The sequence below is a fragment of the Dermacentor variabilis genome, chromosome 11, assembly GCF_050947875.1.
Source record: "Dermacentor variabilis isolate Ectoservices chromosome 11, ASM5094787v1, whole genome shotgun sequence".
Classification (NCBI taxonomy): Eukaryota; Metazoa; Arthropoda; class Arachnida; order Ixodida; family Ixodidae; genus Dermacentor; species Dermacentor variabilis.
Window position 1 is genome coordinate 60,746,781 of NC_134578.1, and position 18,650 is coordinate 60,765,430.

General features: G+C 42.8%; 1 protein-coding gene across 2 annotated transcripts in view; it reads right to left on the minus strand.

The window, feature by feature from the left end:
- LOC142564786 (venom metalloproteinase BumaMPs1-like) overlaps positions 1–18,407 on the minus strand; it is a 49,103-nt gene extending 30,696 nt beyond the window's left edge. Inside the window, exons 1-7 of one of the 2 annotated variants that reach the window (XM_075675940.1) lie at positions 18,255–18,407; positions 16,692–16,861; positions 8,109–8,201; positions 4,137–4,257; positions 3,290–3,358; positions 3,110–3,228; positions 2,960–3,031 (exon numbers count right to left, since the gene is read on the minus strand). In XM_075675940.1, coding sequence (XP_075532055.1) covers positions 2,960–3,031; positions 3,110–3,228; positions 3,290–3,358; positions 4,137–4,257; positions 8,109–8,201; positions 16,692–16,861; positions 18,255–18,324 — 714 coding nt within the window. In that variant the 5' untranslated portion in view covers positions 18,325–18,407. The remainder of the gene's footprint in view (positions 1–2,959; positions 3,032–3,109; positions 3,229–3,289; positions 3,359–4,136; positions 4,258–8,108; positions 8,202–16,691; positions 16,862–18,254) is intronic. The other variant, XM_075675941.1, reaches the window with a different exon arrangement.
- Between the last annotated feature and the right edge of the window lie 243 nt (positions 18,408–18,650).

The following is an 18,650-nucleotide window of genomic DNA, read 5'->3' on the forward strand; positions in this document are numbered from 1 at the left end:
CTGTGAACTACATTCGTTCAGTTTTAGCAGAGTCATTTAGGAAAGACGATAGGGTAATCGCCCCAAATGAGGGACCAACCCAGAATAGCATAATAGAAAACAGCTTAGAATTGACCAATCTCTACTGGAAAAAGGCGGAAGCAAATGTTCCAAAATGCACGTCCGCGGGGACAGACGAAATTTCAATCAAGTTAATTAATGAAATTGGCCCGAGAAGCAAGGAAGCGCTGATAAAAGCATTGGAGGCAGCCATAACAAATAAGCAAATTCCGCACAGCTGAAAACAGAGTAAACTGAATTTGATTTATAAAGGGAAAGGTGATAAGAAGAACATAAAATCATTCCGACCAATTACGATAACATCAATTATATATAGGCTGGCAACGCAAGCCGTGAAATTAAAGATGCAGTCATGGGTAGAAAGTAATAGAATACTCGGAGAACTTCAGAACGGGTTCAGAAGTGGTAGGCGCTTAGATGATAGCCTGTTTATGCTTACCCAGTGCATAGAAATAGCTAAGGCGGAAAATAGACCTCTGTATTTAGCCTTCCTGGACATAAGCGGTGCATACGACAGCGTGAACAGGGAACTGCTGTGGAACATATTAAAAGATGAGGGTATCGGTCATGAGGCAATTGATTTTCTACAGGAAATATATCGAGAAAATAATGTTGAAATAACATGGGAAGGAATTAAGAGTACGAAAACTGTCAAGGTAGACAAAGCATTAAGGCAAGGTTTTCCGCCATCACCGCTACTGCTCATGGTTTATATGATAAGCATGGAAAGATGGTTACAACGAAGCAATCTAGGGTATAATCTGTCATACAGATTAGGCGAAAAGGTTGTTGAGCAACGACTACCGGGTTTAATGTATGCGGACGATATTGTACTGTTAGCCGATAGCGAGGAAGACTTGCACACTCTGGTTAATTACTGTGGAGACGAAGGAGACAGTTTAGGTTTCAATTTTAGTGCAGCTAAGTCCGGTGGGATGTTTTTCAAAGATACAACTGATCAGGAGCTTACAATACAAGGCCATGAAATACCCCGAGTGGCCGAATACAAATATCTCGGGGTATGGATAAACAAAGGGCAGATGTACACGGAAAAGCACGAACAGTCTCTCATAGCAAAAGGGCGAAGAGATGCCGGGATAATGAAACATAGGGCATTGTGCGGGCACAACTGGTATGAGGTGCTGAGAGGTATTTGGAAGGGAGTAATGGTGCCGGGGCTTACTTTTGGAAATGCGGTCCTGTGTTTAAGCGCAGAGGTTCAGTCGAGACTAGAAGTAAATCAGAGAGCTGTGGGAAGGTTAGCACAAGGTACCCACGGGAAAACCACAAACGAAGCAGTACAAGGAGATATGGGCTGGGCATCGTTCGAAGCACGGGTAGCTCAGAGTAAAATCCTATACGAAAAACGCATGAGGAAATTGGACGATAACAGGTGGGCAGCAAAGGCAGTTAAATACCTATACATAAAGAGCGTTGACTCACAATGGCGTAAAAGAACTAGGAAGCTAACCAGTAAGTATGCCAGACACGAGGACGAATGAAGACAGAGCATTCAACGACTGGTTAAAAACGCGGAAGATAAAAATTGGATAAATTCAATATAAAAGAAGCATAGTGTGGAACTATGCCGACACTGGAAACAGCAGATCAGGAAGGAAGCGTTTTATGATAACTCAAGAGGCAGTGCCCTACTCTTTGAAGCTAGATCAGGATGTCTTGGAACGCGGAGCTATAAAAAGAAATTTAACGAAGAAGACACATGTACTGCGTGTGGTAAATATGTAGAAACAATATACCTCATACTAAAACGTGATGGTATCAATCCCGATGTCGATGCGGCCACAGTCACGCTTCCTGAGGCCCTAGGGCTCAGAGATAAGAATAGTCATTTAAATAAATATTCGGTGGAAATTAGCAAAACGGGATTGGAGGATTGGTGGCTCAAAAGCAGAGAGGTGACATAAGGTTAAAAGGGTAGAAAGGCGTATTTAAAGAAAATCGAGAATTTCAATAACACACAACACAAATAAAAATAAAAGGCAAAATAAAGATCTGGGCATGGTGGCAACTGCCATCACCCCGTTTCAAAGGGGACGCTCCTACCTTCCGTCCATCCATCCGTTGCTGCGGCTGCCACTGCGTGGAGCATACCACTTTCGTCGGCGCTTGTACATGATTTTACTGTCGAAGGATCGACATCTGGGCGAGTTGGTACGGGTTGAACATCTTGAAGAGGCAGCGGAAGACAACGAAGAAGTCCCGTGTGTCGTGCCTTCAGTCTTCGTCGTCTTGCGCTGCCCCTTCAAGATGTACATGATTTTACCTTTTGAATCGAAGCTTTCTTTGGGAACCCCTCTGGACTTTCCCTACCACAGCTATACTGCTGCTGTCTTGCCTTATAGCTCACACTTAAAATAAGAGAATTATGTGCACGATGGTGAGATCCATCCTCGATCCCCTGGCACAGGGGTCCGATGCTATAACCTTTGGGCAAGTGGCACGTACACTTCGATTGTGCCAATACCGATGAGCTCTTCGAGATGATCACCGTATGTGTCACATTGCTTACCCCTTGTGCGAGAGAGCACATGAACGTACGTACAGTTTCCCTCATGCCAAGGGCCCCCAAATGACATAGGCAAAGTTCTAGCATTTCATTACGAGTTCACAAAGAATTCGCTTCTCATAGATTTCAGGATATTCGCTGGAGATCGGCATGTTTTTTCCCCATTTTGCACACTTGGTATGTGCCTAGCTATCAAGTTCACACAGCCCCGCGAACCAGCGCAGTTAGTCAAGCGATGAAAACCAATTGACACAGGCAATTTAAAAACAAATGAAGATCAATTGACGCCGGCGCATTTTCACACGCAGAAGGAATATAAGTTTTGGACACAGGTTGGATGCTTTTTGCAAAGATCAATTATTGTATACTTACGTGGCTCAACTCGATTCCTCGTAACACAAGCTGAATTCTTGGGGAGCGAAGTGGGCGGTACCGTAAATTCACCTGATAACAAAAAAAAAGGTTCTCGTTCTATCATGGAGCAAAATTGCAAGGCATGAATTTATATTAAAGCTCACTCACGACTTTAAGGGTGACCATCAAATACTCTATCATGCTCTCATTGGTACGAAATCCGCTGCGAAACCATGAGTCGCATACAAAAAATATTTCGGGATAAATGATTTCCACGGTGTACTTTGCTGGAAAGTTATATGCAGACTATGTAAACGACAACTCAGATTTTGCTGTTGTCGAACTTACATGGATCAAAACCAGTTTTCCCACTGGCGGCACGTTCATGGACTGTAACTTCCTGTTCCCTAAGTTTACCTGGTATTGAAAAGGAAGGCTATGTCAGTCATTGCGTATATAAATAGAAATTCCCAGTTACGCTGCAGCAGATAATTCTGCTTTCTAAATTATGCAAGCACCTTGTCGTGCGACGCTATGCACACAGTATAAATGGCTAAGGAAAATAACAAGCAGCATTTGAGTGAAAGGCTGCTTACTCAGTGTCTGCTGCCCATTCGTTTCTGAAACATTTCTGACACTGTCTATCTACGCCAGATCAATGGAGACCGCAGCTGCCGAAGCTTCAACACTTGTGTCTTTGTTGAACATACAGCAAGAAGTTGAAGAAATAACGCTGTACTCTACAACAATGCTCTGACGAAGCGAAAGAAGTATAGCCACATATCGAAGGCTACAGGTAACTAGCGTTATCGTCGGTTATCCTCGGTATGAACTGTGCAGTTCCAGCCCGACTCAGTCTGTAAGGCAGCGCACATTGTAGTTCATTTAGCCGTTAGGGGCAGGTGTAAATAATTCTTGGATGCCCTATGTTCTTTCACAGTTCAGTAGAAGAAGATATGCCTCGTTCTTAATAAAAGACGTCATTTCAAGCACTTGTGACCTTATCGTGGATCTTACTTGAAATAAAATATACGAGTAGCATATGTTAGTCAACTCAAATAAATTGAGCTTTTGCTTATGCTGCGGCAACGCATCTGTCACCCCGTCCTTCCCAGCAAGCAGTGCTTAACTCAGTGGTTGTATTAGTGCCCACATTTTCAGAAACTAAACAAATTTTGCGGTCAGTTACGCATACCATAAACACGGACAGGATCGGCGTCTTCAATCGCTTCAATGATATGTGCCCGACGTCCATGTTCAGAGCGCTCAAAGCTTTCAGTGGGTTTTATTTTCAGGTTAGGCCCAATAACTCCTTCCTGCGTGAAAAAAATCAATTTCAAAGCTGTATTCATGAAGCATTAGAAACATTAGTTGCCGCCAGCAAAAAGCGACACTTAGCTCCCCATATACAGCATTTTGAAAAGATTTTGCGCCAAAAAAACAACACACACAAGAAAGACGACGACACCATGGGCGCTACTTCAACTGTTTAATGAGGGTGAAAGCACTCGACATATATAGCCCTCCAAAACACCGCGCATGCGTACAAGGCAACATGGAGTACAAAGTTTTATCAAAGTAGGCGTGATAGAAACTTCAGCTCAGCCTCGTAAAGAAAAACCGATGTATCACTAACACAGTTAGGACCCGCTTTCTTGATGTAGAAGGCTTCCAATGTTTTGGAGGGCTATATATGTCAAGTGCTTTCACCCTCATTAAACAGTTGAAGTAGCGCCCGTGGTGTCGTCGTCTTTCTTGTGTGTGTTGTTATTTTTGGCGCAAAATCTTTTCAATATGCAAGATCACCAACTAGCCCAGCAGTTAACTCTTCTAAAATATACAGCATTCCCTATATATATATATATATATATATATATATATATATATATATATATATATATACTAAAATCTACACCACGTATGCCCCAAGAAAGCGTAATTGAAGAGCAGTATTAATCACTGCAAATGACTTCATAACATCAATTCTCTCTAAAATTCACGCGTGCTGCGTGTTTTCTTAAAAAAGCAATGCTGCAACTAATTTTATTTGACATCGGAATTTTTTTGCTCCCGTCGGCTGGTTCACGGGCTTGGTTATGGTAGTGAATGGGAGTAAAAGCATGAAATGGTATCCCAAGAATCGTTCATATTTAAATGGCACCTATCTGACACGTATACTTTGAATCGCTGTCATTCAATAACCGACGCACTAAATACGGACATCCGCGGCCGTTGGGATTTCTTTGTAGTCGATGGCTGTTCACTGAGTTAACACTTTGCAACGCTGCCTTTTCATCGCTAGGAGCATCATACTTCCTAAGCGGCAAAAAAAATATGTTGGGAATTCCTAAAATAGGCAGCAATATTTTGTTCAACAATACTCTGATAAGTATGCTAACGCAGAATTTGTGGCCTATATCTCCGCTCCATATGCAACACAATTCTGAAGGTAACATTTATAAAAATGCAGAACAGCGATGTGCCATCGACACTTTTACTATTACTGCGTTTTAGTAGCAGCATAATAGTAGCAGTAGAAGTAGTAGCGGTAGTATCAAAAATTGGAGAGCACAAGTATAGGAAATAAGGAAATATATCTAGAATAACTTAAACTGAAGTGAGTAAAGAGCGGACGGAATCAAATAAGAAAATGTTTCGCTGAGTAAAATTAATCAAATCGGAAGATTCAACCATAACTGGAAAGGCAATTACTCAAAGAAATTAAACGTAACGGTCTCAGTTTAGCAATGCCATTTTCTTCGTCGTCTTTTTCTTTTGTACCTGACATAAGATTACCTCGTGATTGATCATTATTGTCGCCATTTTGCCTTATCTTCGCCTTGTGCTGGTAGAATTGTAACGTTCTAGCTCCATTTCACGCAAAATTTATTCTTTATAAAGTTGTTTGTATTCATTGTTTGCTGTTACTGCCCACTTGTTCGGAACACTGTCGCTCTAGGACGGAAAACCTACGTTTTCGAGCTTTCCGTCGAATAAGATGCGCCAGACTGCGGCACCTATTAGCCGTGGACGGTGCCTTTCCTCTATGCCAGCAAGCATGCTCGCCTAAAGACTAGTTGCGTTACAGGTTTCGTATTCGCGCCACCATAGGTGCAATCGTGTGCTCTGCTTGCTTCCTTAGAGTCATCCCTTCCCCAAGGGGCTCCCGTACAATCTGCGCCGCACTCCGCTGTTCTTAAGAGGAAGCTTTAGCTCGGGTGGAGCACTATCTAAATACAGGGAAACACAGAAGTCGTTTATCTCTGCAACAACTGCACCGATAGTGAAGAAGTGTCTTGTATCTAAAAGAGCAGTTAAATGTTAATTGAAAAGTAAAAACAGTGACTGCAGGAAGCACGTGTTGTTTTATTATTGAAGCCGTTTGCTTGCTTGGAACAAAGTCTTGAAAAATGTAGGATTTCAGTAAACTAAACTACCAAATTTAAACCTCTTTATTTCAGCAATAAACGGAATTACACTTATGTAAGCTTCGCCTCATAATAAATCTAAACCGGAAAAATTCGATGTATTCTACATTGCTTTTAAATATACAACTAATTTGTGAGTAGGAACCTTGCAAATCTCTCGTAAACATGTTAACCATTTTACGGAAGCTGCAAATCTGCATATAAAATTTAGCAATTTAGATGCTTCAACAGATGCAGTTAACAGAACCGCGATATCTATTTTCGGTAGGCACTGATCTACAGATTTGTGAACTTCGTACCTCAATTTTCTTGCATTTGCCAATTTCGGGAATTTCTTTTAATGGCAGAGACTATATAACAAGGCTGCTTGCTAGAGTCACTGTAATATACATCATGCTCTCCAATTGAGCAAGCTTTATTGAAATCGATTCAGCAGTTGTCTCAAGAGCATTTGTGCGTTTTACCCGAATTTTGATACCGACATAGCAGTTTGTTCCGAGCTAAAGCTTCCCCTTAATTGAGCGTAGTTGTGCACGTTACCCGCTCATGAGGTATAATAATCAGGGCAACTGATCGGCTTGATGTTTGATGCCAACCTCCATGAAGTCCGCAGACAAAGAATTCAAGAAAAGAGCAAGTTCGCAATCTATAATGGAAATGTAGGGAGTATTATGAATGGTGTTTAAGGCCATAAGCTTCACATTTCTTATAGAGAACAGAAACAAACGCGGGTAATAGCAACTCACAGCCAGTGGAAACCGAATGCTAAAGAGTCGCACTATGCCTGCGATGTGCTTTTCATTGAGCTGCGGCAGCGGCTGACCTTCCGCACACTGTCTTGCGCATTTCATTTTTGAGCATGTTCCACATCAACGAATACTAGCAGTGGGAGTGTAGGCCACCACCGCACACGACCATGGCGGTGGATGTAGAACATCCTTTCTACGGCAGGCGCCCACGGCTCAGTCCGGATCAAAGGACCGTGAAGGAAAAACGTAAGAGGAACGTTCGCTGTTTCCAGCAGTGCCGCCTACCGCTCAGTTTACACTCTGAATGTGCGGTTTTGTCGCGATGGGACAATAACCGCACGTTGCAGTGACGTGAACTAACCACAATCGCCCAACGCAAGTCGCAAAACTAACAACATGGTCGATTTGGCTCACATGTGGCCCCCGCAACACATACGGCACTCGGCACGAACGATAGCGGCGAGAACGCTCTTAGGTCGTCATTTCCGGGTTTATAGCTATGCATACGACTCGTCGAGTAATACAGCATGATCGATTGCTCAGAATTTCTGACATTATTCGTGTCGAGCATGCAATACGGTTGCACAGGGCTCGGCAACAACATTATCAGTTGATAGAAACGGCGACACCGATCAAGAACTTTCTGATACATGAAAGCGCACCTTGCGCCGAGCGATAACGTTAGCAGTTGCTAGCATGTGAAAGAGCGCTCACCGAAAAAAAAGGTATAAGCGGCGCGTCAATAATTACAGCCGTGGTGCTATGTCTATCCCAATCAACATTGAGTCAGGCATACTGAAGTTATTGGCATTTCGTTATATTCTAAACTAGCAACGGGTGTGAAAATTTATTTTCTTTCCATAATAATCAATTGCACCATACAGTTATTGTTATTTTGCACACATCTCGGTCTTGTGCTATGTGTGGCCATAATACGGCTCTTTGATAACCCTTTTCAATTCGCGCAAGAAAGGCAACTTATGTTCTTACCACATTGATTGTCCCGTCTTCGTCAGAAATAATCACTGCAGCAAGGCGCCTTGCGTCATGATAGAAATTTTTCTGCAACCTTTCGACGTCGTACTGAAAATAACAACTTATTTTTAGAACTTGTGCCGATTAAGAAAACTGTAGCACAGGCTTTTATCCGTAATTGAGGGTGACTTCAAAATTTTCCGACGTCCTGATTTGACGGCATGCGAAGCACCCGAACGCGCACACGCCAATATAACTAACACAACGAACTCATCCATAACCAGGCGCAGTTAACAAGAAAGCGCTCACTAGTCATTGCAAATAAAAAGTACACGCGTTTTCTTGAGCCCCAGCCACACACGAAGTGCACAACCAACAAACAGGTATAGATGGGAAAATTTCCACAGAGCAGTTTAACGGGCGACAGTTGTGGCCAGACGAAAAACGATAAGCCGACAACCGTTCCCAATATTTATTTAGCTTATTGCGCAACGTTACCCTGTAAAGTCCGTAAGCATTTACGCAGAGCTTTAGGTTAACGCTACGATCATTTAATAACTGCCTTATCTAAAAAAAGAAGAAGGAAAACTTTGTTAGCCTCGTCCCCATGCGCGCGTCACTTAACCAGAAAAGTGGCACTTCCGTAAGTGCGCATTAATTGCAGTTTCTGAAACTCATCCCTAACCTATACTTTTGTTGTACTATCACAAGTGAAATTTTCGTCAGGTTTAACTTTAAAGCTCGTTCTTGAGTACGGTGGTAAAAGAAACAGCAGCGCAATGGGTCCAACTCTTGCACTCTCCATAGCCACTAGAGCTGTACGCGATGTCAGTTTCGATTGGCGGCGGCGTGGTGGTCGTTTCCAGTCGGCGACGGTGCTCACGGCCATTTTTCGCTGGCGGCGGTTCACACTGGCGGCGTGACAACCGAAACCACAAATATAAAAAGCCATTTCGCTACACCCTTCTTTGCAAAACTGGTTGAAATTCAGGCCGTTTCATACTACGGGCTGAGCGGGCCGAATATAGAGGCGTTCAAAGTGAGATAAGTACAAAATATTTTGTGAGTGTTCAGCCGACATGTTTAAAAAAAGGACACATATCCAAATGCGTCTATGTAGAGTGTGTCTGCATTTTCCTTCCATCACGAATATACAAAGTCTTGCGGTTCCGCCGTAGTAGCAATCGCTTTCTTTTTTACAACGCTTCAGTTTATGTAAGAAATCTTTCCATTGAGCAAAGAGTCAGTGAACTCATCCAGAATTGCTAAGCCAGAACTGACGGCCGTGACACTCTGTAGATATGTGAACGTTGCTTACATTGGTTCTGAACGAGATTTTTACAATATGCTTTACGCAAAAAAACAAAACAAACACATCTCTTCTATGACCAACTTTTTCTGGGTTCAGCGCTTAAGATGAAAACCAATCAACAGATGTTATAATGCACCTTCCTGACTGGACAATAAGTGAAATCACGTTCTGAATATTAATCACCCTTTGGTTATGTAACTTCCCTTATAACGTCCTTTTTCCCTGAAGAAAAAATAATCAAAATACTTTTTTTCTGCAGCAGCCGAAAACTTTTTTTTTCAGCTGAGTCATGTTATGATGGCGCTTGGAATAAATTTTCTCGATTTGTTAACTCGTCATCGCCAGGTTAATTGAACGAAAAAAATATTATGAGGTCTTACGTGCCAAAACCACTTTCTTATTATGAGGCACGCCGTAGTGGAGGGCTATGAAAATTTTGGCTACCTGTGGTTCTTTAACGTGCACCTAAATCTAAGTACCACGGTTGTTTTCACATTTTGCCCCCCTCGAAGTGCTGCCGCCATGGCCGGGGTATTGAATCAACAAATGGCGGATTAGTAGAAATTCAGGCATTGCTTGGATGCACAATGATTTCAGGGGAAAAAATACAGGTATTTTGTAACCTGTACGTCGAAACTGTTCTATAGTTCATTGCAGCTATCGGTGTCAGTTGCATTAAATTTTTTTATATGAATGCTAAAAAGAAACGGCGCCCTTCAGTACACATGTAAAAATATTTTTTTACATGTAAAACTGCAGAAAAACTCCTTCGGATGCAACGGCCAGAATAATGTCAAAACGTCCAACCGGAATCTTAAACACGTCGGTGCCAGAAATTTCTATCTAGCTACAAGTTTCCGGTCTCGCGCTGACGCCGCTGTCAGACATATCGCCGATTCTACCCGCAACTACAGTGTCCACGACCCTCAAGCCGTGTTTCCGACGTGCCGAGGCCACTGTTTCTTCTCACTGCGCCATAATACGGTTTATCAAGGAGAAATTTCAAAATACCACGTTGCACTGCCTTGTGACGACACACATGGGTAGACGCGTCGAGAGCAAGGTTACTTTTGTTTTTATTGTGTTGCTTCATTGCTCCACTGATTGACGTGATTCTATGCTTGAGACAGGCAAAAGAATTAAACAAGACAGCACAAAATGTCAAACGAAGCTGTATTGACTTAAAAAATAAATTTTTATATTTGTTTAAGTGACTCGCCGATCTCGCCGACAATAAACAACGGCGGTGACGGCGCATCGAGAATAGTCGCCGTCCCGAGCCTACGTCTCGGCGCACACCTCTAGTAGCAACACAGGAGAATAAAATAGCAACACGCCAAATGTTACAGAAGGCTCAGCTTCTAGCGGCGCCAGAGCGAACGCAGACAGAGCGAAGCTGGTGCGAAGCGTTCGAGTTTTGTCCGCAGGTTGACTATATCTCGTGTGTCTGCGCGACAAGTGAAACCGTCATGTTCTTAACTCTTCCATGTTCTTTCTACTCATCGTTGTCTAGTTACTACAGGACAATCGTATCATCTGCTGACCTTAAAAGTAAGCGGTTCTAAAATTACATCTGTTATGAGTATTGGAAACAACTCATAATGACCAGTAACTGACACGGACACTTTAAGAGGAAGCTTTAGCTCGGGCCCAACTCCAACGCGGCCTGTTCAAACACATGTAAAACGCAAAAACGTTTTCCTGAGCTAACCCCTGGACCGATTTTAATTAAATGTGTTGCACTTGAGAAACAAAGTTAAATTCTAGTGATTATTGCAAGCGGAATTTCGATTAAGGACTTAACTTTTGTTAAAAAAGACATTTTCAAACATTCGAAAGGTTGAAAAAAGAAATAGAACGTAGTTTACAAATCAATAGCTCTGCATTAATAACAGATATCGTAGTTCTGTAAACGGCATTCATTAGATTATTCAAATCGGACAAGTCGCATGTGTCCATATATATATATTGCATGAATTTGTTACATTGTGTACAAGTGCTTTGCAAAAGCTGTATTTACACATTACTAAATTTTTTTTTAATTCATCTGTAGCATATATGTTTTCTCCACTTTTGATGCACTATGAGATGCGATTCGCATAATTGTGAAATCAATTTTCGTTGCTAAGATACGGAGCTATAAACTTGATAGTTTCGTTTTCTGGAAATTTTTTATTTTGGCCATTTTTAGTAAAAAATTGACGACACAAATCGAAAATTCTAATCCAACGGTCACTAGATTTTACGTTTCTCTTTTAAATGCAACAAATTTCGTCAGGTTTAACACAGTGGTTGCCGAAAAAAACTAAGTTTCGGTTTACATTTATTTGGATAGGAGCACCCGAACTGAAGCTTCTTTTTAAGTTAGCTTAAAAGTAGTGTGCACGTTTTCTGTGACACTTGCAGAGCTGCTATGTTTTGTTACTTCGTGAAGATGGAGGTACAACCCACTTCCCTGCAAAACCCTGGGGAACATTAAAATAATATTCAGTGTATTAGCATTTGAATACATTTATTACGAATATATATTTACGCAATGAATGAGTGCGTGCGTTTGCTTTTGTGTTCCTTCCGTCATCATCAGTTTTATGCATAAGCATCAGATGTGATTAATAAGTACGAGCTTTTCCAGCAACCTTATTCAAATCCGCAAGTTTCGCCAAGCTTCGACACTTTCTGCTCTATTTTTGCCGTCTTTAGACTGTCGGTCTTCTTTCATTGGACTGAGCAAGCGTCGCTGTAAAAAACTTGAGTGAGGACGCGTGAGGGTGCATCCCGTTCTGAAGATATGTGAACAATAATGACATAGAGACCGTATTGTAAACCGAATTCCCGTTGTATCGTCTTATTCTGGGCACTTCCTTCATATTGTACACAAATGCGGATCATGTCGAGCGAGTAGTTGGTGGACTGAAAGCCGCAGAAACCAGGACCATGCGATAAACTCGCGTTGGCGAGTTTATCGCCAATGTCAGCTTTCTTTGGCAGTTTTTCATTCTCTTGTTAAATTACCGTAGGGTAACTCATACATTTCTTTTGAGCTCATTCTTCCTTGTTGCGCTTAATAAAAAGTAATTCTATCAAAACCTACTTCGCATAAGTTATTTATGGTTTCGTAAACTTGGCTTGCAGGCTCTGTGACTGCACCATGCCAAGAAGTAAGGAGCTCTCTGGCGCTCAAAAGCGTCATTTGGCAACAGTGAAAAAAGAAATACCTTAGCGACACTTCAGGAAAAATGCCTCAGCTTTCCAGCTATTCTGCCAGCGACAAGAGCCCGGCGAGTAATCCGTCGACCAGTGAGGCAAGTGAAGGTGACAAAGTAGACCATGCGCTCAGCGAAACTACTGAAGCAGACGCAAGCGAGGCACTCTCATCAATGACTTTAGAGTCAAGAGCCTCAACGAGCACGTTCGAAGAACTAACTTCATCGCACACTACGATGAAGCCTGTTTCTCCAGGGACGAGCAGCCCGACCGAGACAGACCAGCCATTGCTTGGTGAGGGTCCGTGCATGCCTATGGATCCCGCTGACTGGTTTCCCCGGTGCGCAGCCACTGTCAACTTTTGGGTGGCCCAAACCCAGTATGTGTGTGTGAAATTACTAGAAACATGCAAGGTGATTACTGTCATTCGAAGAGGTGCTTTAGCCAACCGACGTGACACCCAAGGGCTACCACCGCCACATCAAGCAAGAAATGTTCTATGCTCACCGCACCAACGGCGAAGTTGTCTTGCGCGAATGGCTGCAGTACAGTCCCTCCAAATGATCCGTATATTGCTTTCTTTGTACTCCGATGTCGGCAGGAAAGGACCAATCTTGGGAACCAGATGGGTTCAGTTCATGGAACAAGGTATATGCGAAGTTAATGACACACGAGGAAAGTGAGTCTCATAGACAATGTGTGCTTGACCTGTGAAAGCGACGTTCTCTTAGAACTTCAGTCATTCTATCCCTTGAAGAGCAGTACTTGCAACGGGCAACTTACTGGAGAAATGTCCTTCAGCGCGTAGTTGCTGTTGTAATGTTTCTGGCAGAACGAGGGCTTTCTCTCAGGTTATCTAACGATTTAATCGGGTCTTCCAAAAATGGTACCTTCCTTGGATGTCTTGAACTGATCGCAAAGTTTGATCATTTCCTTGCTGCCCATATAAAGAACTTTGGGAACGTTGGACGTGGCCAGACATCCTACCTCCCCTCAACCATTGCGGAAGAGGTTGTAGTCCGAAAAAAAAATCACTTACGAGATTGCAAGTGTCAAGTACGTCTCTCTTTCGGTTGATTTTACCCTTGATTCTAGTCACAGGGGTCAACTTAGTGGTCATTCGCTACGTCACTAACGATGAGCTTGAAGGACATGTTCTCGGGTTTTTACCCGTAACCAGTCACAAAGGGGAAGACCTCGCGGAGTCAACGCTCGACTTCTTAAACAATCTTAAGTTAACTTCGAAGACTGCCGTGGCCAGTCATACGGCAAGGCAAGCGATACGGCTGGCAGATACTCCAACATGCAGGCTCATTTGAGAAAAAAATCAATCCGCAAGCAAATTTTCTTCCATGCGTTGCTCGCTCTTTTAAACTGGTCGGGGCGCAGGCTGTAGATTCTTGTGGGCAAGCCCTTAGTTTTTTCGGGCTTGTACAGCGTGTATTTGTTTTCTTTGCTGCGTCTACTCATCGCTAGGCTGCACTTGATGCTCACTTAAAACAAAACGCGACTGCAGTAATACCAAAGCAAGTCTCAGATACGCAGTGGTCAGCGTGAGCGGATGGAACGAGGGCTCTCAGGGCAAGATTTAAAGAAATTAAAGCCACCTTGGTGGAACTCATCCGAAGATCATGATGAACGAGCATAAACAAAGAGCCGAGGCAAATTCTTTGCTGAAGGCAATGACAACGTTGGAAACCGCGCTGATGTCCGAGTTTTGGGATAGAGTTTTGCAGCGCTGCAACGCCACCAGCAAGGCTCTCAGAGCCCAACATTTTCATTGAATGCAGCAGGAAGCCTGATCAAATTGTTCTGTGATTATGTATCCAGCATAGGAGAGAGGTTTGCTAAAATTGAAGAGCTTGCGAGGGAAGCGTCGGACAATGCTTTACACAAAGCAAGTACCCAGAGAAAGCGAATACAATCGACACGGTACGACAGTACTGAAGGCACGAGCACGCTAGAGCCACAAGATCCTTCAGCTAAGTTCCGCTTTGAAACCTCCTTCGTCATGATTGGCAATCTCCTGCACGCTCTCACAGCTCACTTGAGCGCTTACACCGAAGTCTGCTCGCAGTGCGCTGTTATTGCAGACTTGAGCTGCTTTTACCCAGCGCAGCGCAGAGGCGCCTGCCGGCAATGGACTTCGTGAAAATGTATCCTTCTGATCTGGCTGGTATATTTCCCGATGAGCTTGAATAGCTTACTTCTCTTGCGAGCAACGAAGGCTGTTCTCCTGTGGCAGACATGCTGAATCTTATAATTCTTGAAAAGCTTGAAGGTTCATTCCAAGATGTTCATGTTGCTGTTAGAATGTTTTTTGTTAGAATTTTTTGGCGAACAATCATTCGGCAAGCTGAAATCGATCAAGAACAGGCTTCTATCAATGATTACTGACAGCCACGTCAGCGATTTGTCGCTGTTGCGCGTGGAGACGGCGATTCTTAGCTGGGTCAATGTTGAAGATCTAATGAACAAACTGTGCCAGCAAAAGGCACGAAAACGCTTGCAGAAACGTACATACCTTTCATTCTTTTAAGAAAAGATGAATAAAAAGCGAAAATACATAAATACGTTTACACGCGCCTTTCCAAGTTTGAATTTCTGCGAAACGCATAACCTATATTCTACACTGTGTTGAAATACCTAATTTTTGTAAAAATGTGAAATTATTCCGCAACATAATAGCAGAAAAAGCCTGTTCAATATTAATGTATTTTCTTCTCTTATAAAAGCGGATATTGCCTGCAAAAGTGTAAATGTATTACCTGTTTAAAAGAGAACGATCTGTACATAAATGAAAATATGTATGATTGTTTATTCGAGAGTGCTATTAAAAACATTTGCCCTTCTTTCAGTAGCCCGACCAACTAGCCCAACAAATCTTAATGCTGTCTATGTCTCTTCGTCTACTGGCATAGATAGGTTCTGATGACAATCTTTCCACGCGTTCGGCTAGGAAGTAGGCGCCCCTTGTTTTTGGTAACTGAGCCCTCAGCACTGTTAATCTGGCCCTGAGGGGGCGCCACAAGCACATGACCGCACAATTGTAGGCTCGATCAAAGGCGTGTACCACGCACATCAGCGTCGGGTGCGAACCCCAGTGGACATTACCGGATATTATTTTAAGGGAAGGGGACTTGGTCTATTAATAGAAATTTATGCATTGGGATAGACTATCAGCCACGAGCGGCTACCACTTCCTTTGCATTTATCGGCATAGATAGCATTATAAGCTGTTCTAATGTGATAACAATTATATGGAATCCCGAAGTGCATCCTTGCCATCATCGTTGGTGCTGTCGCGTTGTTCGTCCGTTGATGGCATATGCGTAACCTGCTCGTGGATTATGGCCATGCTTTCAGGGGCGAGCATTTGCGCTTGGCTGCGAAACCAACGGAGCCAGGTTGACATCCCGTCGCGTTCCTCTCCGATTGGCGAAACTACCAACTTTTCTCACCGCAAGATTTTCTAAATAGTAATCACACTTGGTGTCGCGAATGTACTCATAGACATATTTGTCACTGCTATTCTTCCCACCGAAGGTTTACCAATATGTAATGCGGGGACACCTTGGGGTTTCCGGTCTGTAGCGTGAAACAAGTCATATCAAACATAATAACATAACACGTTTTGCTCACATACCATGAGCTGCCGCCAGCGAGCTACACAACAACCGCCACCACCGCGGAGGCACATGCAGTGACAGGCATGAGGAAAAAGCGCCCACAAACAATGACACCAAGGAAGACATAGGAAAAATTACTTGCACGTAATAATTGAAATAAATAAATGATAAACTAAGGGAAATGAAAGTGGATGTGAAAACAGCTATGTGATATTCGTCTTTATTCATCTGGCAAAACTGAAATTTCCTGTGTTTGAAGTTCAATATTATAGCACGTTTTTCAAATACACAAAGGCTTTAGCAAGCATCCCTTGGAACAACACAGTTTGTCATGGTGCAAGGAATCGCGTTCGTCATACGTTGCTGCTCTTCTCGCAAAATAGCCTTAATTTGTGACCAGAGGCATTGCTACGAGTTTGGTGCTTTCCATAGGTGAAAAAAAATGTTTCTTACGTATCGATGCTCCGAAAACCCATCGCGATATGTCCGAACGAAGAAATTGTCATGGAGGATCGAGCTTGGCTCCAGGTTTAAGGTTATTTCATCGTTGATTTTTAGAACTTTTGTAAGTTCATCTCGCCCATCGAACAATTCGGGATAGACAATATCCCGGTATTTTGGTACTGAAAGAGGTGAAAACCAATCGAATATAGCACCTAAAGCATCAGTAGGCACTGGAGCCATGTAATTCCCTATGGTTGCGTGTGGTATCATTACACCATCCCAAAATAAATGTCCATTCAACTTTTATGGGTGACAAAGCGTTCTTCGGAAGAACAAAAGCTACTCGTAAAGCATTCACCGCATATTCGCAAGTCCCACACTTAACATTTCCGCGCTATAAAAAGTGAAATCCAAAATATTCTTGATTCCAAAACAGAGCAATAATATTGCGCTTATTTTTGGCAATGTCTTGTCTAACACGCCGTACCCTCACCAATTATATTACTTTATTACAATATTCGCCAATAGCACTCGTACTTTGAGAGCCGTAGTCGCCAGTAAAGCATTATTCAGTGAAAAAACGAAAAATAGATTGCCTACTACACGACCATTTCAGGATTATATGTCCGGCTCTCTTACACATACTACAGCAATTCTTTAAATGGGCCCTCGAGCACGATTTATGGTCATCTCTTCATTTACTCATTCAAAATGCCAAAATCATACAATTTTCACTCACACTAGCCGGCACACGCTACTCAACATTATATATGCAAGCTTGTCTCGTGGCATTGATTGGGAAACTCGAAACTTACTAAGTAAAACCCGCTCTTTGCAAGCCATCAAGAAAGATGTATTGTAATACAATAGAACGTTCACATGTTCTAGGCACATTGCAATTAATACTCGTGGGCTCAATGCCGTGTCTTCAGAGCCGTTGACCAGCTGAGGCTCTCAGAGAGGACCGCAGGCTGGAAGAGTCATTCAAGCGACAACCTTTACTGCCCGAATCCCTGACCAACTGGGCTGCTTACTGGCCGTCGTTCCTGAGCTCCGGCTCCAGGCTGGCTGCACGTCGCACCAGCGCATGAGCCAGGCCTATGTCGGTGATGTCGGCACAGTGGCTCAGCCATGCTGCCGGCGTCCCCATATACTATAACTTCACATGCAATCGCACCTTCTCTATTGGCGGAATATGAAGCCCTGAGCGAGCAACTTTAGGAATTAAGATATTTCGTGTTACATTTCTGAATACCTGCGCTTGAATTTTCCCACAATGTATTTATTGATTTAAAACCTAATACTTCACAATACAAAACAAAGCACTTTTATTCATATGCTTGGCATCGTTTTCCCCTCAACTCACGATCGTGTTTGTTTTCAGGGATAAGCAATTAGGAGAGTTGTAATAAGGGAAGGAATTGCGTTGAATTACGTTCAAGCCTATTTCAATTTCAGGCAAATAAATGTGTCGTTTCTGTTAGGTTTTTGTACAGTCAGCATGTAACGACACTCGTAAGCTTTTTAGAATATATCAGGAGTGCCCATGAACTAAGAAAAATCCGTACTCACACACAACAGCCTGGCATATGTGGATCCACACCTGAGAGCACGAAACAATCGTTAAAGCAAGAAATTCCATTCAAAGATTTTAACCAGGAAGCGGCAAAGAGGGTGCTGCACGAATCTAGCTTTACAACTTGAATGCAGATTCTTTATAAACATGTTCTGCACCGCGCTCTGCATTTTAGCCGGTAATCAAATGTCACGACATACTAAGGACTTGATAGCAACAGACGACAAAGGCGTCTGAGTTAACGTTTCTGACTTTTTGGGACTGAATCAGCTTTCAATCACATCTAGTTAGATGCAAAATCTTGCCATCTTTTCTTTTTCAAGTAATATCGGGCTGGCTGTCGACCCTACATCGTGTCAACGTTCTTGTAGCAGCGTGCGGCACTACTGATG